Source organism: Vitis riparia, unplaced genomic scaffold (assembly GCF_004353265.1).
Source record: "Vitis riparia cultivar Riparia Gloire de Montpellier isolate 1030 unplaced genomic scaffold, EGFV_Vit.rip_1.0 scaffold828_pilon_pilon, whole genome shotgun sequence".
Taxonomy (NCBI): Eukaryota; Viridiplantae; Streptophyta; class Magnoliopsida; order Vitales; family Vitaceae; genus Vitis; species Vitis riparia.
The window spans coordinates 86,219-107,855 of NW_023269806.1; the positions used below are offsets into that span (position 1 = coordinate 86,219).

General features: G+C 35.0%; 1 protein-coding gene across 2 annotated transcripts; it reads left to right on the plus strand.

Moving 5' to 3' along the window:
* Positions 1-1,327: 1,327 nt before the first annotated feature.
* LOC117910746 (valine--tRNA ligase, chloroplastic/mitochondrial 2-like) lies at positions 1,328-21,629 on the plus strand. 2 transcript variants are annotated; one of them, XM_034824892.1, is made up of 14 exons: positions 1,328-1,558; positions 1,660-1,777; positions 1,890-2,006; positions 3,551-3,771; positions 12,461-12,550; positions 12,724-12,835; positions 14,258-14,368; positions 14,533-14,670; positions 15,409-15,459; positions 15,545-15,657; positions 18,462-18,600; positions 19,872-19,976; positions 20,118-20,219; positions 21,415-21,629. In XM_034824892.1, the coding sequence occupies exons 1-14, from the start codon at positions 1,401-1,403 to the stop codon at positions 21,526-21,528; spliced, it is 1,689 nt and encodes a 562-aa protein (XP_034680783.1). In that variant the 5' UTR covers positions 1,328-1,400; the 3' UTR covers positions 21,529-21,629. The 2 variants fall into 2 exon arrangements, with proteins under 2 accessions (XP_034680783.1, XP_034680784.1); XM_034824893.1 differs by lacking the exon at positions 12,461-12,550 and having other exon boundaries at positions 1,332-1,558.
* The last annotated feature ends 8 nt before the right edge of the window (positions 21,630-21,637 follow it).

Below are 21,637 nucleotides of genomic sequence, written 5' to 3' on the forward strand. Positions count from 1 at the left end.
GAATCATGATTATCGTATCATGAGCTAAATCAATTTGTTATGAATGATGTGTGGCACCTAGTTTATAGGCCTAAAAACACTAATGTCATTGGTACCAAATGAATATTTAGGAACAAACAATATGAGAATGGTTTTGTAGGGAAGAATAAGGCTAGGTTAGTAGCCCAAGTATATTACTTAAGAGTGAAAGATTAAATGGAGAGACATTTGTTGATTTATATCCTGTTTATCTTTCTTTGCATTGTAATTTTCCATTGTGTACCATAGTGAAGAATAAGGCTAGGTTGGTAGCCCAAGGGTATCACTAAGAGTAAAAGATTAAATGAAGGGGATTTGTCCATCTATTGGCTATCTACCTTGCCTTTCATTGTAATTGTCAATTTTTAAACATTGTTATTAATGCTTCTGAAATGGACCATATACTTGAAAGAAAAGGGCTTAGTTCAAGATGGAGGTCCTAAATGAGGGGATGTTTATCTTCGACGATTTTTGCAATCTTAGTGAATGGAAATGCCAAAGGTTGGGTTAAGGCATACAAAGGCTTAAGACAATGAGATCCTCTTTCCTCTTTTCTCTTTACCATTGTGGTCAAAGTTTTAAGTAGGTTGTTAGAAAGGTTTCAACAAGAATTTATAGGTAGAGGATGGTTCTATAGCTGAAAATAGACACATTTCTTAACCTTATAAGTCTAAAAAGATTTGGAAATTGATACTTGAGAGATTGATCACCAAACCAAGTATCCTCCCAAAAACAAATTTTAGTGCCATCTTCAACTGTCTAATAGAAAAATAAAATTTTCATATAGCTCTTGTTTTGCAGGCTCGGTGGTGCTTTGTTCCATGAAGATGTTTTGGAAATTGAACATATTTTAATACAAGATATAACATACTTATTGGCATTCTAGAAAAACATTTCACAATTGATAGAGCAAAGAATAAATTTAAATCCATCAAATTAATTTCATCATTTTTCTTTTAATGAAAGAAAAGAATTAGATCTATCATTATTTCATTTGTTACTATTGTATTCTATACAATAAAGATGTTGGATTGCATTCAAAGTCTGGTTTCAAATAATAGAAAAAAACTAGATGATCTGTTAAACAAAATAGAATTTCACACTGTCAGTATATTGCCTTTCACTACATCAGTAGTAAATGTTCAAATTGGTATAAGTTCTATACTGTTGATTTATTGTGCTTTCAAAACCTATCCTCACTTTCAGATTCCTTGATTGTTTCTAAGGGTAGATAGTCCCTCAAAGTTAAATGTATTACAATTTCTTAATTTTTTCAGTTTGCATCTTTGTTTTGCCTTTTCTTTTCAATTTGTTATTCCTTAAATCCATTTCAAACAATTGAAGATGAACAACCTGATTGCTAGAGATTTTCTAAACTGCCAATGTTGCAGTATGTTGATAAAGACTTTGGAACTGGTGTGCTGAAGATAAGCCCTGGTCATGATCATAATGACTACCTTCTTGCTAGAAAACTTGGTCTCCCAATACTTAATGTGATGAATAAGGATGGGACACTTAATGAGGTTGCTGGACTGTACTGGTAATGTTATGGAATAATTTCATGGGGTTGTTAAATGCTTGTTTATTCAAAAGAAGTGTTTTGCTTCTGTTTAATGTATGTAATGGCACTTGCAATATCAGTGGCCTTGATCGGTTTGAGGCACGGAAGAAACTGTGGTTAGATCTTGAGGAGACAGGTTTGGCTGTTAAAAAGGAGCCTCATACATTACGAGTTCCCAGATCCCAGCGTGGTGGAGAAGTGCGTTTACATTGCTTTTCTCTTATGTTCTTCCAAATTTGAGAGTTAAATATTGGTGGATAATGCTCTTTTACAAGGAATTTCTTCTCACATTTTTCCCCCTTCTAATTAGGTAATAGAGCCTCTAGTGAGTAAGCAGTGGTTTGTAACTATGGAGCCATTAGCTGAGAAGGCTCTTCAAGCAGTTGAAAGAGGAGAATTAACCATTATGCCTGAAAGATTTGAGAAGGTATTTATGATTAATTATCTTTTTATTCAGCGGCATATGACTCCTTCAGGTGGATTTGAACTTCTTCTGTTTCTTCTCTTTATTATTTGGTGCTGTAATCAACTCTGTACTTTCAGCAGCTTCTAGCTAGTGTAATGGCGACCTGCTTAGAATTGCATGATTGTAATACATGGATGAATCTCACCTGAATGCTTTCCATTCCAGTATTTTGGGAGGGGAAAAAAAGAGAAAATCCCCAAAAAGGAAAACAATATTATAAGACAAAAATACTGAAACAAATTCTGTTTCATTTTTTTTAATAAATAAATGGCTATAGTATTTATATAAAAGCACCAAAAGGGGAGCACCAAAGTACACACGGTGTATACATTGGCCCCAAAGAGCACCAAAAAGGATAGGGAAAACAAAAACACTCCCTCCCTCAATTCGACCCCAACCAATCAATAAAATAGACTAAAAACAGAGTCGTATTTTCTATAAACAAATTAGACCAAGATAACAAGTTGCACAAAACAAGAATTTCAGCCTTTGAACAAAGAGCTCCACTTTCTTGAAATATCTTCTATTTCTCTCTTTCCATATCGTCCAGAAAAGACATAAAGGCGTTGTTCTCCAAAATTTTTTATGCTTTCTTCCAACAAAAAAGTCATGCCACCCTAAAAGGGTCTCTGTAACCGTAGAATGGATCACCCAATACACCCCGAAAATAGAGAACAAGAGCTCCCACAACACCCTTGTCTTCTCACAATGCAAGAGGATGTGATCAATAGACTCCTCATGAGCATAACAAACGGAGCATTTGAATTGTATTGGATTAGAATACAATTTGTACATCCTATTTTTACACAATTACCAATAGTAAAGTTACTCTTACAACTTGTCATCCTACAATCTTTCTCATAAATCAGGGATCAAGTTCACCTACCAAGAAAAAAGGGGGAAAGAAACAAATACAATTAATAGAAAATCATTTCATTGACTAGGATCACAATCAGATTCCTAAGAATTGGCCAACAAAATCCTACAAGCTTAAACTTTTAGGAAAATTGGTAGTTCAACAAATTTTTACCAACAAAGTGTCCAATTCCTTGTTGGCCAAATGCGGATCCTTTGTCTTCTTTTCATAATTGAAAATAATTAATATTCTTTTAATTTTTTATAGAAAATTTTTTGACATGTCTTAATATATATTTTAAAAGTAATAATGTAATTAAATGAAGATAAATGCATAACTGAAAAGACTCATTGGTGATAAGCATTATTAATCATTTCTATTTTATCAATCATTCTACACTTTTACTATTATCGAAGGGTGTCGTCTCTGGGTTAAATTTTTGGCTCTGCCCCTGCTCTTTGACCTCCTTTTTTGGTCATTTTAATCTACACCATGCAGATGCTTTTTGAACTCATGTAAAGATACCTTTAACCATCAACTCAACTACCTTCATATGATTGGTTATCAATAAATTAGTCTACCCTTAGTTGCTTCTTCAGAATAGTATCCCACTCATACTGAACATTGCATGGGTTTGCTTCAATTACAGATTTATAATCACTGGCTATCAAATATTAAGGATTGGTGTATAAGCAGACAACTATGGTGGGGACATCGCATACCAGTTTGGTATATTGTTGGAAAAGATTGTGAAGAAGAATATATAGTTGCTAGGAATGCCAACGAAGCTCTTGAGAAGGCTCAAGAGAAGTATGGAAAAGATGTGGAAATTTATCAGGAACCAGATGTTCTTGATACTTGGTTTTCAAGGTTTGTTATCCATGAAATTTAGCATTTGTTCGTTCTTGTTATGGTTTACTTGCATGCAAAAATCCTAAAGTTTATCTTATTAGCATCCTTGTCGTAATTATGATCATTGTCTGGTTCAGGTGGTGGATGATCTATTTATTTTCTCATGGCTTTAGGATATAGCTACAAATGTTTACTTATTTTTCAATTTAAGAAAACTGTGTCTTAGAGCTAGACATAGTCAACTGTTTTTTTCTTTTTTTTTAAAAAAAAAATAACAATTCCTTCAAGCTTTTCTCTCTTGCACATCTGACAGGAAGTAATCATTTAAAATAAAAGTGGTTTGAGTGTAGATGCAATTATTTACCACTTAGTGCCATCTTTCCCTTTTTTGTCTTCTTTCCTCTTTTAAGAAACCTTGACATTACTTGTCTACTAATCTGTATTTATCTTCCACGTTTTTTCTTGAGAATGTATCTTCTAAGTACATCTATGTATTGCAATGTGAAACTTCATTCAAATTCTGTATTTATCTTTGAAGTTTTGAATTTTAGTGGGAACTGGGAAGCTATAGTAATAGTTGTATTAACAGTTTCTCCAAAAATTATAATATTAGACATTTAACCAATATTTGGAAAAAAAAAAAAAAAAAACAGAAAACTGTGAAAAGAGGCAACAAGTAGCGTATTTCTTTCAACTGCTATTACACTAACATTTTTCAGATTTTTTCCATTTTTTCCATTCTATATATGTCCCTTATACTGATTTCTGATATGCTATGATTCTGTGCTTTTCTTCAAATTCTAATTTTTGTTGTAATGGAATTGAAATAATTATTGAAGTCATAATTTCTGTTGAAATTTCATCTAGGTACTAGAAATTTTGCCTACATTAAAAGTCCAGTTCCTTAAATATTAAAAATTAAAATGGCCCAGTGGAGGTGCATTTAACGAAGTACGTCATTTTTAAATTTTGTTGAAGTTAATGAGAAAAAAAAATGATGGTTTGGCACCTCTAGAAGGCCTTGTCAATGTGCCTCTCTTTAATTCTTCTTGTTCACTCTTGCAAAGATTGATAACCAGGGCTGAGGAATATAGTTGAGGGTGGTTTTCAAGTTGGTAGAGATACCGTGAGAGTAGCTCACCTTCAATCTGCAGATGGCACCATGTTTTTAAGTGTATTCACAACGTTAAGCTTATTCTCAAGCTTTTTCTATTTGGTGCATATCTGCAACCTACTATCTGCTAATGTTTAAAATTCTTATGCAAGTACGAAGTAGAATAACCCTAGGATAGTTTTCTACAATCAAATAAGTTGTGCTAGGGCTTCAATCTTTTAGGATTAAGGAGAGAAACAATCAACCAGAATTATGGCAGTAGGGGGAAAAAAAATAAAGTATGGAACCAGAACAAAAATAAAGAAAAGACAGGAAACCTGGGAGTTTCATTAAAGCCTTCTAAGAGTCTTATTTAGAAGAAAAGTAATGGAGCCCTCACCATTGAAACTTGCAAAAACATGCAAAACAACTTAGTATTATTCATCATCAATTTCATTGCACAATAAGTAGCCTTATTATAGGCTTTAGAAAACCTTAAAAACTCAATAAGACCAAGTAAAAAACCTAATTGATATAGTAACTCATTAGGACTCTTATTTATTTCTTAACACTCCTAAATCTTCCCAAATTGGAACTAAATAGGAAATAGAAACTTTATTTTTGAACTAAAAACTTAACATTATAAAAACTTTTACAAACTTCTAATAAAGAACACTTTTAGATTCTAAAAAGGACTCGAATATAGAAACTTTATTTAAAAAAAAAAAAAAAAAAGACATTTACCAAATCAAATTTAGAAATATACAAATTTCTTTTAAGGAGAAAATTTCAATAAAAAGCTTGTTAAATACTAAATGAAACTCAAATTTCAACAACTTATGTTAACTTTTGAGAACCTAAAATACTGCAAAATTACCTAATTACCTGTATCATATCTTAAGCAGAGTTTATGACACACAATACAATATGAGATCTAATGATACAACAATGCATAGACCTTTAATTATTTTTCATAATTTTTAAGAAAAATCAAATTAAAAAATTCCTGTTAAAAGAATTATTATATTAATTGTTTAAAATGTATGGTAAGATTAGAAATTGATCATAAAAGGATAGAAAGGTAAAATAGGCTTATATGAAAAGCTACATTCTTTTTTCAAAGGTCATGTTGGAAGTTAAATAAATTTATTCTTTGAATGAATATTAAGAATTTTTATTTGAATGATTTGAATTTTAATATTGAAAATGATGGTAATTGATAATAAAAGCCTTTTTTTTTTTAATATATTAGTTTTGAAAATATAAAAGTTGGAGGTTAAAGATTACATATAAAGACATATATGTCAACACATATGCTTACATATACGTGTAAAATTTGGAACTAAAACTTTATCTAAAAACTTAAAAAGTTTATTTTTGTGAATTTTGTGATGAGTGTGAACTACATTAAATTCATATTTTGTTAAATTAAATTTTTTTAAATTCTAGTATTCAATGTTTTCATATGGTGATATAGTTTGAACATCTTTAAATCCTATTAACTTTCATAAAACTAATTATATATTGTTCTATAGTTTATTTTTTCAATATACATGAGGAAGAGTTTGTAGTTTCAAAGAAGATGTGGATCACCCTCTTCCCTTCAAGTTCCAATCGCCGACAAGGTCTTCGGAGTCGCAGCAAGCCTATTTTCCCCGTGAAATCATCGTCAGTTAGCGAAGCTCCTCTTTTGGAAGAGGATTTCGGGACGGTATCTCAGATGGAGCGAGGAGTCAGAGCGAGTCCTCTCTTTCGCTGTCATTTGTCAAGGATTCGAAAGCGGTGTTCGAGGGAAGGGACCTCGTCGTCAAGTGGCGTAGCAGCTTTGCGCAATCCCCATTCCGAAGAAGACAAAGAAGGTTCTTTGAGCCGAGTGGGGTCAAATCTTCGTGGTCTTCCAGTCACGGATTCACCTTCTGGTCCAGAAATCGGAGGTAAAGGGTTCATCTTTGAGGGGATTTGTGAAATTCCGGGAGTGGAAAATTCGGAGGTATGCCTGTCTTCTCCTTCTCAGCCACCCGAGTCTTCTTCTATCCCTTCTTGTGGTCTGGCACTTCCTTCGCCGAGTCCCTCTGGTCCAGATCTCCTTACCTCAGTCTCTCTTTCTTAGTCTCCTATGGAAAATTGAGTTATTTCTGAAATTTTGTTTAATAAAGACGTTGTTGGCACTTTTTTTCAAAATAATGTTGGCATTCCTGTCCGTGATGAGGAGGTGAACCAGTTTGCTTTATCAAACCAGTTGTCAGAGTGTTTTAACCCCAATAAGTCTAAACCTGGCTTGCCTAAGGAGGTTTCCAACCTGGTTACAGGTAGCCAGGGTGATACTGTGGTCTCCTCATCGAGCGAGTTCCATATAGATGGCCTGTCCCCCAGGAAAAATGGCTAAAGTGCGAGAGGTTTTATGCTCTCTGGATATTAAGGTTTATTCCAGGAGGAAGAATAGATGCTTTACTGGTAATTGAGACCCGTTGGAACTGGTTTGGTTGGTTAGGGTCCGTGAGTTTCTCCATGAAAATTATCAGTTGGAACACTAAGGGTCTGGGGTCTAGGAATAAGCGTAGGGTGGTTAAAGATTTTCTAAGGTTAGAGAATCCGGATGTTGTGATGATTCAGGAAACAAAAAAGGAGAAGTGTGACAGAAGGTTTGTGGGTAGTGTCTGGACGGTCAGAAATAAGGAATAGGCTGCTCTTCCGGCGTGCGGGGCTTCAGGTGGGATTTTGATCATTTGGGACTCTAAGAAACTGAGTAGTGAGGAGGTGGTAATAGGATCCTTCTCGGTCTTAGTCAAGTTTGCTATGGATGGATGCGGACCTCTTTGGATTTATGCAGTTTATGGCCCAAACAGCCCCTCACTTAGGAAGGATTTTTGGTTAGACATTTTTGGCCTATCTTTTCCGTTATGGTGTGTGGGCGGTGATTTTAATGTCATAAGGAGAAGTTCAAAAAAATTGGGGGGTTCTAGTCTAACTTCATGCATGAAGAACTTTGATAGTTTTATGAGAGAATGTGAATTGCTTGATCCACCTTTACGGAACGCATCATTTACTTGGTCAAATTTACAAGAGTCTCACTTGTGTAAGAGATTGGACCGTTTTCTTTACTCAAATGAATGGGGGCAACTCTTTCCCCAAGGCCTTCAAGAAGCCCTTCCTAGAAGAACCTCGGATCATTGGCCAATTGTTTTGGATACCAACCCGTTCAAGTGGGGCCCAACACCTTTTAGGTTTGAGAATATGTGGTTGCAACATCCTAGTTTCAAGGAGAACTTTAGAAATTGGTGGAGAGGTTTTCAAGGAAATGGGTGGGAAGGTCACAAGTTCATGAGGAGATTACAGTTTGTTAAAGCCAATTTGAAAGAGTGGAATAAGGTTTCTTTTGGAGAGTTAAATGAAAGGAAAAAAAAGCATTCTCAAAGATTTAGCCAACTTAGTTGTCATTGAGCAAGTAGGGGGTCTCACTTCTGATCTTTTAGTTCAAAGAGCCTTAAGAAAAGGGGAGTTAAAGGAATTAATTTTGAGGGAAGAAATTCATTGGAGACAAAAAGTTAGGGTGAAATGGATTAGGGAAGGGGATTGTAATTCAAAGTTTTTTCATAAAGTAGTTATCAAGGTGTTGGAGAATGAAAGGGGCTTAGTGTTGAATAATGCCGAGAGTATCACAGAGGAGATTTTACTTTACTTTGAAAAACTCTACGCGAGTCCTACAGGAGAGTCTTGGAGCGTTGATGGATTAGATTGGTCCCTTATTTCGGAAGAGAGCATGGGTAGATTGGATTCCCCTTTCACTGAAGAAGAGATTTCTAAGGCCATTTTTTAGTTGGATAGGGATAAGGCGTCGGGGCCTAACGGCTTTACCATTGCAGTATTTTAGGATTGTTGGGATGTGATCAAGGAGGATTTAGTGAGAGTGTTTGCAAAGTTTCAAAGGAGCGGAATTATCAATCAAAACACTAATGCCTCCTTCATAGTTTTGTTACCCAAAAAGAGTTTGACAAAGAAAATCTCAGATTTTAGACCCATTAGCTTGATCACTAGTCTCTACGAGATAATAGTCAAAGTGCTGTCAGGGCGTCTAAGAGGGTTTTTACATGAAACCATCCACTCTACTCAAGACGCTTTTGTTCAAGGAAGACAAATTTTGGATGCGGTTCTCATAGCCAATGAGATAGTGGATGAGAGAAGACGATCTAGGGAGGAAGGTGTCGTCTTCAAAATTGACTTTGAAAAGGCTTACGATCATGTATGTTGGGATTTTCTGGATCATGTGTTGGAGAAGAAGGGATTCAGTCCTAGATGGAGGAAGTGGATGAGTGGTTGTTTGTCCTCGGTTTCTTATGTTGTTTTGGTGAATGGAAAGCTAAAGGGTGGGTTAAGGCATCTAGAGGTTTAAGACAAGGTGACCTTTTATCCTCTTTTTTGTTTACTTTAGTCGCAGATGTTCTGAGCAGGATGCTATTAAGAGCAAAGGAAAGAAATTTGTTGGAGGGTTTCAGGGTGGGTAGAAACAGAACTAGGGTGTCCCATTTGCAATTTGTAAATGCTACCATTTTCTTTTTAACACTAGGGAGGAAGAACTGAGACTCTCAAGAGTCTTTTGCTAGTGTTTGGGCATATTTCTGGGCTCAAGGTCAACCTTGACAAGAGTAATATTTATGGCATCAATCTGGATCAAAATCATCTTTTAGACTGGCTGAGTTGCTTGATTGCAAGGCTTCTAGTTGGCTCATACTATATCTGGGTCTTCCTTTGGAGGGAATCCCAAGGCGTGTGGCTTTTGGGATCAGTGGTTGAGAGAATCTCAAGAAGATTAGATGGGTGGCAAAAACTTATTATCTTTCGGAGGAAGGATAACTCTTATCCAATCTTGCCTCACCCACATGTCTGTTACTTCCTTTCTTGTTTAAGATACCCGCTTCATGGCTGCAAAAATTGAGAGGTTGCAAAGGGATTTTTTATGGTCAGGGATTGGGGAAGCAAAAGAGATCATTTAGTTGTTGGGATGTAGTGTGTAAACCGAAGGCAAAAGGGGGATTGGGTTTTGGAAGATTTCTCTAAGGAATCTGTTCTGTTAGGGAAATGGTTTGGAGGTACCCTAGAAGGGTTCAGCTCTATGACATCAGGTCATCTTAAGCATTTATGGTTACACTCTAATGGTTGGGATGCTAACACTTTAGTTAGATGGTCACATCATTGTCCTTGGAAGGCTATTGCACAAGTCTTCTAGGAATTTTCCATGTTTACTCGATTTGTGGTAGGAAATGGGGAAAGAATTCGTTTTTGGGAAGACCTGTGGTGGGGGGACCAACCTTTGGATCCAATATCCAAGAGTATTTAGAGTAGTCTTGGATAAAAATATTCCTATTTCTTCAATTCTTGGTTCTTCTCGTCCTTTCTCTTGGAACTTTAATTTCCACCGTAACCTTTCAGATTCTGAGATAGAAGACTTAGAAGGCTTCATGAGGTCACTTGATGGTTTGCATCTATCACCTTCGGTTTCAGATGCTAGATTTTGGCCTTTATCTTCTTCAGGGCCTTTTTTAGTCAAATCTTTCTTTCTATCCTTATCCCATTTTGCTGGTTCTCCTCAGGTTTTTCCTTCTAAGTTTGTTTGGAAATCTCAAGTCCCTTTCAAAGTAAGGTCCTTTGTCTGGTTAGTGGCACACAAGAAGGTAAATACTAATGACATGCTACAACTGAGAAGACCCTACAAAGCCCTTAGTCTTGATATTTGTTTTTTGTGCATGAAGCATGGGGAATCAGTATATCACCTTTTCCTACATTGCTCCTTGACGATGGGGTTGTGGCACAGATTATTTCAGTTAGCCAAGATGGATTGGGTCCCCCCGAGGAGCATCTTTGACATGATGTCCATCAAATTTAATGGTTTTGGAGTCTCTAAGAGGGGGAGAGTCTTGTGGCAAGCTACAAGCATGGCTATTATTCAGGTTGTGTGGCGGGAAAGAAATGCGAGGGTTTTTGAGGATAAAGTAAGGAATTCAGAGTATCTTTTGGATTCTATTCTTTTCCTTACTTCTCTTTGGGTCTTCTGTTCCAAGGTTTTTAAGGGGACTCCCCTTAATGTGTTACAACTTGACTGGTTAGCGGTGTGTACTCATTAAGGAGTGGTCCAATCTAGAGTGTTCGCTTGCTTTACTGTGTACTTTCTTATGTTTGTATTCTTGTAGTTTAGTTTCTTTGGTGGGAGGATTTCTCATCCTTCTATTGTACTTGTTTTATATATCAATATATCTCTTTGTCGTTTCCTATCAAAAAAAATATTTTCAATATACATGTACATGCATGCATATTTTTTCTCTTTAATTTTCAATATATAAAAAACCTATGATAAATGCTATACGATACACAACACCAAAAACAAAAAAGGATACATGATATGTTTTACAAGTTAACAACTATGGTTCATCCTCCTCCTTTGCCCCAAGGTGAACCTAACTAGAACCCTAAAATTCAAAAGATTTGGGTCTTTTTTGGCGTGAAGGCTAGTAAGAAGGTAAAATACCAATGATCTCCTCGAGCCAACTAGACTCTACCAAGCTTTTAGTTAGTATGTTGTGCTTGTGCTTGGGGATTGGGCATTCTGGTTATCTGTTCTTCCATTGTCCCATCTACCCTTGCTTTGGAGCTATTATATAGATTGGTTTCATTAGAAAGTATGGCCTAGTTTACTTCCTGGGCTTGTGAGGAACTTAATAGGAAGGAACGTGAAATTTTTTTCCTTGAAAATAGGACAAAAGAACAAAAGATTGGGGTATGTTTAGAAGCTTTTTGCAAAAACAGTTTTTTGTTGTTAAGGGAAAAAAGGTTTTTTGATAACATATTTTAGTTGTTTTCACTTATTTTTCAAGTGTTGTTTTGAAAAATAATTATAGAAATATGGAGAATGATTGAAAATAAAGCACTACAAATAAAAGTTGGTTTTATAAGAAATATTTAAAAATATAGAAAACAAGTTAAAAAATTCCTAATAGACTTGTTCTATAAAACATCAGAGAACAATTTTCAAAAAAAGTCTTAAAAATTATTTTCAGAATTGTTTTCGAAAACACTTTTCAAACAAAACCTTATTTTTCTGCGTTTTATATACTCCTGTACATTTTCTTTCTTTCTTTCTTTCTTTCTTCTTCCTTTATATATGTATATATTTTTGAAGAATTTCTCATCCTTCATTCTTTTACACAATTTTTTCTTTTTGTTTAAAATACAATACATGCATAGTTTTAATTAAAAAAAAAAAAGAAGCTAAAGTATAGCATTCAAGATGGCTCAGAATTCTAAATTTCTTATTGTATTAAATCCTTCTTTCTGTGGTTTAAGGAGATGCTGCAACAAAGGTGTCTAATTCATTTTTAAAATTCTTTTATGATAGTTAATTAGTAGATATGACTGAAACTTTGTAGCTGTTGAAATATATTAATTGTATTATATGTATTTTTTGCTTTGTTGAAATGAAGAGAGTTAAAACATGTGAGGACTTGGAGTTGTTCCATTTGACATGAAAAACTACTCTACATGCATGCATAAAGATGATAGTATATCCATATAATATGAATCCTATGTATGTTGACTAGATGTATCTTGTTTGTTTTTCTTCAGTGCATTGTGGCCTTTCAGTACTCTTGGATGGCCAGATGTGTCTACACAGGATTTTAAGAAGTTTTATCCGACTACAGTGCTAGAAACTGGGTATATACTTCTATCACTAAATATGCCCATAACATTGTATAGCCACCTATCCTCTTTTTAGACAGGGAGCACCCCCAACGCTCATGGAATGCAAAATAGATTTTATTATTGATGAATCTGGTTTTGCATTTTCATCCCTAATTTTTCTAGTGCCACCAATCCTTTTTGTACAGGCATGATATATTGTTCTTTTGGGTGGCAAGGATGGTCATGATGGGAATTGAGTTCACAGGGGCTGTTCCTTTTTCTTATGTTTATCTACATGGACTTATCCGGGACTCACAGGTGAGTACAATGCAGGAGTAAAATTATCTCTTCAATTTTTATACTGTGTAGTAAAGTAGCAACACTTGTTTCTAAAAGAGAGTTCTACCTTAAGGCCTGCTTTTACCCCTATTCCTAAGCCCTTAACTAGGACAGTGCAGTAGGGGAATAAGGGATGGTGTCCATGATAATTGCAGACTGTGGAAAAAGAACCATCCACTCTCATCATTCCATCTGACAGAACACCATGCAATTGGTCTTCTATTTGGCTTATGTGGTGGTATGTCTAGCGTGTAGTTTTAAAAGGCTCAAGGTGCAAAGTCCTCTTGGAGCCTAAGTGTGGCTTTAATGAGGTGAGGCACACCCTAGTTTACATATATAATTTTATATAGTATGCCGGGAAAGGTATGCTGCTGCTTCTTCTTCTTCTTCTCTTCTTTCTCTACTCAGTGGCTTCTTCCTCTTCTTCTTTTGCACGCATGAGACAGGGAGCCCTAATCTGGGCTGAGCCTTTTTTTTTAAATTTTTGAATTTTGTTGGGTCAAAACGCTGCATTTTGACCCAATTAAAAAAAAGAAAAAAAAAAAAGAAGGCCCAGATTAGGGCTCTCTACTCTGCCTCTGCAACTCGTTTGTGGTTTGTGGAGGGAGAAGGAGAAGAAGAAGCGTAACTTTTTGGGGCTTTGTGCCTGGCCGAAGGTGAGCACTTTACCCACCTAAGCCACACCTCCTTCAACAGGCGTCACCTAGAGTAAGGCAAGGTGCCGATGTTTCACATCACACCGCCTTGCGCCTAGGTGCGCCTGAAACGCACTTTTCACAACTATGGCCTAGTGAATGGTGAATCCTACCCAGGATCGGAATTGGGTATTTCCTCAGTTTCTGAGAACTTCATGGTTATACATCAGGATTCTATCTGTTATATATTGCTTTATGGAGGATATATGTTTTTTTTAATCATGCTTGTGTGTGTGAGCGTATGCATGTACATGCACATGCACGCAAGTACAAAGAGTAGCAAAGTTATGGGCTAGAGATGAATTGCCTGAATGTACAAATCTGAGTTGCCATTTGCTCAAATATGTGTCAGATGACTCAGATCCAATCTGCATTCCTGATATTGTAACATTTGGTCCTGAGATAGACCGGAAAAAAATAAAATAAAATAAAATTATCTGCATTTTATATTCATTTTATTGGTTAAATGAGCATGGTATAACATCAATAGGTATCTATAACTTGTATAGATGAAGAACAATAGAACCTAGATCTCTTGTGTCAGTGGACATTTACTTCCAACTGTGAATATCTTTCTATTTATAATCACAACCATATTTGTTTTGATCAGCTGTTGGCTCTATTCTTCAATGCATTTGAAGTTTACACTCTGCAATTCCGCTGTTGCTAATCCCTGTTTGAATAACTATGTAATAAATTCTTTCAGGGAAGAAAAATGTCTAAGACATTAGGAAACGTAATAGATCCAATTGATACAATCAAGGAGTTCGGCACTGATGCTTTACGATTCACGCTTGCTTTAGGAACTGCTGGTCAGGTTTGTCTTGCCTTCAAATGATTAGAACTGCTGCATCAAGGCTTGCTGTGTATTTGCATCCTAGAATGACAGCATATGTTTCCCTTAGTGCTTCTTGTGCACTTGGCTGGGTCCTAACTGATAGCAATGGTTCATTAACAACTAATTTTGCACTCTTGTTCCAGGACCTTAATCTATCCACTGAGAGATTGACCTCTAACAAGGCCTTCACTAACAAACTATGGAATGCTGGGAAGTTTGTGTTGCAAAATTTGCCTAGTCAAAGTGATATCTCTGCTTGGGAAACTATACTGGCTTGTAAGGTTTGTGTGTTTGCTCATTTTTTAGGTCAATTAAATCATGTTTGGTAACTTTGGTTACTCAAGGACAAAACCCTACTTTAGAAATATTTATATATATGTGTGTGTGTGTGTGTGTGTGTGTATAATTCCCTTATGGATAAAATAAAGGGGATTTGAAAAGTAAGTGTATAATTGAGGATCCAAATGCAAAATCTTGAGTATGCATAAGGTATAGGATAAACAAAATTCCCAAAGGCATGAAAACTAATATATGAAATTCTCTAATCTCTCAACATTACAAAGTTTACAATCCAATAGAAGATAAGAGAGCATAAAAAATGGTCTCCTTTGAAGAACAAATTCTCTCCATAAATAATCTTATCCATGCATTCAAATAATCGTTTCCTCACCTCATCTACATTAGACAACTTATCTTTATAGCACAGTTGATCTTTCTATCCCAATTTCCTACGCTTATAGGTTTTCCATGTCAGCATATCCAAGTATTTTCCTGAATTATCAAAAAAAAAAAAAAATCCAAGTATTTTCCTGAGCATCACCCTTGTTCATGCCCATGCTATGTAGGAAAAACTTGCAGTTACCACCAGCCTTTTTGTAAAACCCTGTTCTGCATGTTGCTATTGATGCAACATAGGAGATGTTTGCTTTATTTTGGTTTAGCAGCAATTATGGCATATATGTTTGAGAAAGGTTGATAATTTTCTGTTTGTAAGTTAAAATAATTTATGTTTTTTTCAGTTTGATAAAGAGGAGGCCCTACTCAGGTTACCTTTACCAGAGTGTTGGGTGGTAAGACTGCTGTTGTAATGTGTTCTCTGCATTCTTGGTTCATGACACCCTTGTAGTTTACCAAATAACTTTCTTTAATTTTCAGGTCTCGAAACTTCATTGTCTCATTGACATGGTCACCACTAGCTATGACAAATATTTCTTTGGAGATGTAGGAAGAGAAACATATGATTTCTTTTGGGGTGATTTTGCTGATTGGTATGTTTGTTTAATATTCTTGTTGTTTTGTGCATGGAATTTTGTTTTATCTTTATCAATCAATATATATATATAATGCAAAATTACTGATCAAGAAAGCTTAGTTAAGCACTTCAAGTCACGTCATAGAAGAGTTAGAATGATCGGTATTGGAAAGGATGGTATACATTAGGAGCCCAAATCCTAGCAACTTATACTTTGAGGAAAATTTGTTGTCCAACTTGGTATCAAAGTCTCGTTTGGCGGGAGGCCTTATGTTTGAATCTTACTACATGTTTATTTCCCCAATTCATTGTATGTGTAAGTCTAAAGGAGATTGTCCATGGTTTGTTTGTCTACAAGCTTGTTTGTCTCTCCACATGCAGAAATGGAACTACATGTGAGGGAGGGTGCTAGAGAACATGGTACATATTATGTGAAGGAGGGTGTTGGAGAACATGATATACTACTATGGGCTCAAATCCTAACAACTTAAGTTTTTAAGAAAATTAATTGTTTAATCATAGGCAATAGTATGCAAAATTAAAAGGTGTTTTATTATTATTATTATTATTATTATTATTATTATTATTAAATAATTAAAAACAAAACATGTGAACAATGTGATATACATTCTAAAGCCAAATCTTAATTGCTTAAGCTTTTAGGAAAGTTGGTAGCTTTAACACAATATCAAAGTTTTGGTTAACTAGAGGGCTTGAGTTTGAGTCATTCCCCAATCCATTTTTCTTTCTATTTATCTATGATTACAAAATTTGTGATTTGTTTACTTGTTTATCTTCCCATGTGCAGCTATGAGGCCTCACAGCTGCACATGAGGTTCAAAGTTAGAGCATAATGTATTTTGTGGGTTTAAATCCTACTATTTCAAGCTTTTAGAAAAATCGGTAACTTATAGTATCATAGCTCTGGTTACCAATGTTTTCAAGTTTGAGTCATCCCCTTACTTATTCATGTGTAATCATAAATTTTGTGATTTGTTTGTTTGCTTGTCTCTCTACATGAGGATATGAGGTCACACCAAGCATGATATGCACTGTAGACCAAAACTTTGGATAATTCGAGGTCTCAAGTTCCAATCCTCCTATGTATTTATCTATCTTTTTGTCTGTGATCATAAATTAGTGATTTGTCTACTGGTTTGTCTCTCCACGTACAAGTCCTAGTAGTTAAAGCTTTTAGGAAAGTTGGTTATTCAACACGGTTATGAGAGTTATAATTTGCTAAAATTCTCGAGTTTGAATCTCATCCCCTCAACAACCCCCCGCAAATTTATTTATCTCTCTAGTTATCTATGATCACAAAACTCCATGTGTAACCTAAGCTTTTAGAAAAATTGGTAATTGAACATAGTATCAGAGTTATATTGTTAAGCAAAGGTCTCAAGTTTGAGTCCTTCCCCTTCTTTGATCTATTTATCCATCTAATTACCTGTGATCACAAGATTGTGATTTGTCTACCTACCTGTTTATCTTTCCATGTGTGTGAGAGGGTGTCTTAGGCCATGATATACATTGTCGGCCAAAATCCTAACAGCTTGACTTTAAGTCAAAAAGGGCAAGACAATTGAAGAGAAGGATTCTTGAAGTGGAAGGTTTCCCAAATGTGGAATTTCTAAAATATTTGTTCCAAATTGAAATAAATAATGGCATAATTTATGCTTTCCAATCTCTTATGTTTCATGAAGTTAAAATTGCATACAAATTTGATGGGAGTAAAATTATCAATTTCTTACCTCTTTCTCTACCATTAGCAAAACATTGGAAAAGATAGATGAAAATGACTTTACAAGTAAAAGCCTTTAAAGGTTAAAGTAATTAGACATTGGTTTATTGTGCAACAAAATGAAGCTCTTTTGTCCCATTTTACTGTTCTCAAATTAGAAAATTAATATAACACTCCTTTCCTTTGAATCTAGACAAAATAAGGGTTATAACATCTTTTTGAAAACATTTTTTTTAATGGTGGGAAGAGGTATGTGATAAAATTACCATAAAGAACAAAATGTCTGATTTTTGAACCATCAGGGCAGTGCTCTATGATTTTCAATAGCTTTAGGGTTCAGCCAGAGTGGAGAAAATTTGTTATTCCTTTAAAACAAATGGTCAACATATTGATTATCTATAGCTTGATTTGTTCATATTTTTTCAGATATAAGAAAACATTTTCTGATATATGGTAATGAACACTTCAGCAAAATACAAAATAGAGAATTTTGGGGCAAAATAACAAAGAAGCACTTCAATGAGATAGAATATTGATTATTAAGGGTTTAAAATTTGTTTTTTTTCCTCCAAGTCAACAAACTCATGGCCACATGTATTCTGCTATATTTAAAAGTATAGATTCAATTCTTGCTGTCAAACTGATAATTTTCTTGTAGATTTATGATCATCATGGGTTGAATGATGTTTCAAACTCGTGTTCTTTTGAGTCATATACCTAGCCTTGTTATGTGTATGCCAAATATAAATCATAGGCTGGAAGGGCCTCATGTACACCTAAGTGTCAGAAGTCACCTTTCACAACAGTTTTTCTTGTTGTCTCCAGTATAATTTGAGATATAAGAATCTCCCAATCAAAGTAAAAAACTCTTGTGAAAATTGTAAAGAAGGAAATTTTATCAGAATATTTTTTCCAAAGAAAAATAATTAGTTGAATGTAGGTACTCTTCAAACTCCGGAGATCACTACTGGTTGTGTTTTCTTTATTGAGTCCCCTTTGTTTGAATCAAATGTTTTGCATAATTGTTTCCTGACTTTATTTCTTCTAGCAATGGTCAATGATTTTAATTTGTTTTCTAGGTATATTGAAGCCAGTAAAGCCCGCCTTTATCACTCTGGAGGTCATTCAGTTGCTCAGGCAGTTCTTTTATATGTTTTTGAAAACATACTTAAAATGCTACATCCATTCATGCCATTTGTAACCGAGGCATTATGGCAGGTAATGGTTTTGTTATTTTAATGATAATATGTTAATTTAAATTCCTCTAGCTATACACCATAATTTCTTAGTCGCTCATTCTATGTGATCTTCTGCTTAGATATCTTAGATTTTTTTTGAAAATTGATATATGTCCTTTACATGGCAGTGTCATAATGACCATGCTTTTGATTGAAAGCTCAAAGTTCAGTATCTGTAGCTTATGCTCAACCACTGTCTTACAGAGGTTGTACCAATATTTTGCTGACTTCAAAGGCTGGTGAATGACATTATACATTATAATTGTAAAAATTATTGTTTGTTATTTAACTCTAAGCCTAGCCATTAGTGAAGTTTCCTTGGTAAAAAAAATTCTACCAGTAGAAATAATAGGAAAACATCCTTACCCGCATTTCTGTATTGCAGTTTCAGAAATCAATCACCAAATTAGATTCAACTTTAGCCAGTTAGCCTAGTTGAAACCATTTGATTTGCACTCAAAATATGGAGAGTATTTGCTAATTCTTTGTCTGGTATCAGCCCTCAGCAAACATATCCAAGGTTATTTGAGATCTATTGAGTCATGCCTAGTTCATTGTGATAGCTAATAAGACATATCTCCTATATGGTGTATCATGAATCAAGTTATTTCGAAAGTGTTCCTTTATGCGGTACAATGATCAGTGTGAAGAGAGAGATGCAAAGAATTTGTAGGATGCAATGGCATATCAAATTTGGCTAAATGCCTTGTTTCTATGGTTGTTTCTTTAGTATTTCTTCAATTTAAACTATAGGTAGCAGATGTCTACATTGATAGGCCTTTTCTTAAATAATTATGAATAGGTGATATAATGGATCACTTGTTGCTGATACCATTTCATGTACATTTCTACATGTTTTTCAGACTACATGCAAGATACCTTATTAGTGCTAAAAGATAGTATGCAAATGGGTGACTGTAATGATTATTTTTTTTAACTTTTTGTGCTTCACTTGTTGGTAAAACACCCATTAGCACTAAAAGCACTTCTGTAGTCAAATACTGCATCACCCAATATTTGTAACATAAGCAGGAGGTGACTTTTCCATGTTTCCTCTAAAACCTTATCTTTATGTCGCATTGTATCTCAACTTCCAAGGATAATGGTTGACCTACAATCATTCATGCTAATGAATAAACTCCAAAAGATAGTATTCAATGTTGCCCTGTGGTGCTCCTGGGAGATTTCTGTATGATATAACAGTTAATTTGTTCATGTTTTAATATTATTTTTCCTTTGACTTATATACAGGCACTTCCCAATCGAAAAGAAGCTCTTATGAATTCTTCTTGGCCCCAGACTTCATTGCCAATGCATGCGAGCTCAATAAAGAAGTTTGAAAATTTACAATCTTTGGTGAGTAATAAATATGCTCTTCAGTAATGCCCCAATGCTTCCACACCCAACCCACCATAGCTTAAATTTTTATTACCTTGTGTCGCCATCCTGAAAGAATCATCATTTTTTTTTTATTTGGGTCCATTTTGTGGGACTTAGACTAGAGCAATCCGAAATGCTCGAGCAGAATACTCTGTTGAACCAGCAAAGCGAATATCTGCATCTATAGTTGCAGGCAATGAAGTCATCCAGTATATTTCTGTAAGTGCTATAGATTTCCTTCCCAATGATCTCTGTGAAAATCAATGCCTTGTATTTGATATCTATTTACAACTCTAGCTGGGAGGTTGCTTATGAGTGTTGTTGAAAAAGGAGAAACATTATTGTAAACATGCTTTCTTCGTATGCCTTGTATTTGGTGCACTATTGACTGTTAAGTGAGAATTTGCCTCTTAGGAATCCTGTTCTTAGCTTCTGTTGAGCCAAAATTCAATTGCACTCCATTCATAGTGCTGTCTGAATTGTAACGTTCTGTTGACTGGGCTTGACTATTTTAAGTGAAGGAGAACTAGCTAGAGCTCACTGAATTCCTGAAAATTGTGTGTTGCTCAAACATCCATCATGATTTGCACTTTATCATGGTTCAGAATTACATTTTGAAGGTTGGTTTTGGTTCTGTTGGTTTTGGTCTATGTAAGATTTCAAAAAACAGGGAAGCATTGAAAGCTTGTTGGCCATTGAAATATTCAGGAAAAAGGACAAAAATACAAAAAATAATAAATAAATAAAATAAAAAACCCTATACGGACTTTATTCACTTATATGTGATTTTGGGCCTTGTTATTGGCAGATTTCTTTTGTTGTTTCATACATCAAATCCTAGTATCTCATTGGATGGGTGATTGTTTGAGGCTTTGAAGGCAATAGAAATGGCTCTTGCAATATCACCATCTGTTATAGATACTCTAACTGTTGCCCAGAAGAAAATGGATAAGGAAAACAAATGTGAGGTGCCTATAAAGAGAAGTATGCAACAAATCCAAGGCCCCTCTAAGGAGAAGTATGCAACCAGCAAATTTATCAAGCAAGCCAACAAACTTCAAAAATGAAATTTAAAAACATAGGTTCCAAGAAAATCTATAACAAAACTTCAGACCTTCATCAACATGACATTTAAAAGATATATAGGACCTTATCCCTCCGAATATCCAAAGGTATCTTGTTGTCATCAAAGGTCAACCTACTTTTCTTCTCCTAGTGTAATATTTGCTATGCTTTTCTAATACTATAATAATCACGTTTCGTTGTGCCATCTCTTAACTATATCTGTGTGTCGCATGGTGGAATGACTAAGTTTTTCACTTATATACTTGGAAGCATGTCTCTTTGCAGAATTCATGCACACATGTGCCTCCTGTGTGGTTACACATTAATCTGTATTTTTTGCTTAATGCAGAAAGAGAAGGAAGTTTTAGCTCTTCTCTCCAGGCTAGATTTGCAAAACGTCCATTTTACTGATTCTCCTCCAGGCACGTTTCTTATATATTGTCTTCTTTCAGCCAAAGGCTAGGGAGATATTTTATTTGTTCTTCAATCAGTAGTTGCTGTGACCTGTTAATTATCTTGCCACTGTGTGTTGCTAAGCCATTGTTTATTTATGCGGATGTAAATATGCTGGC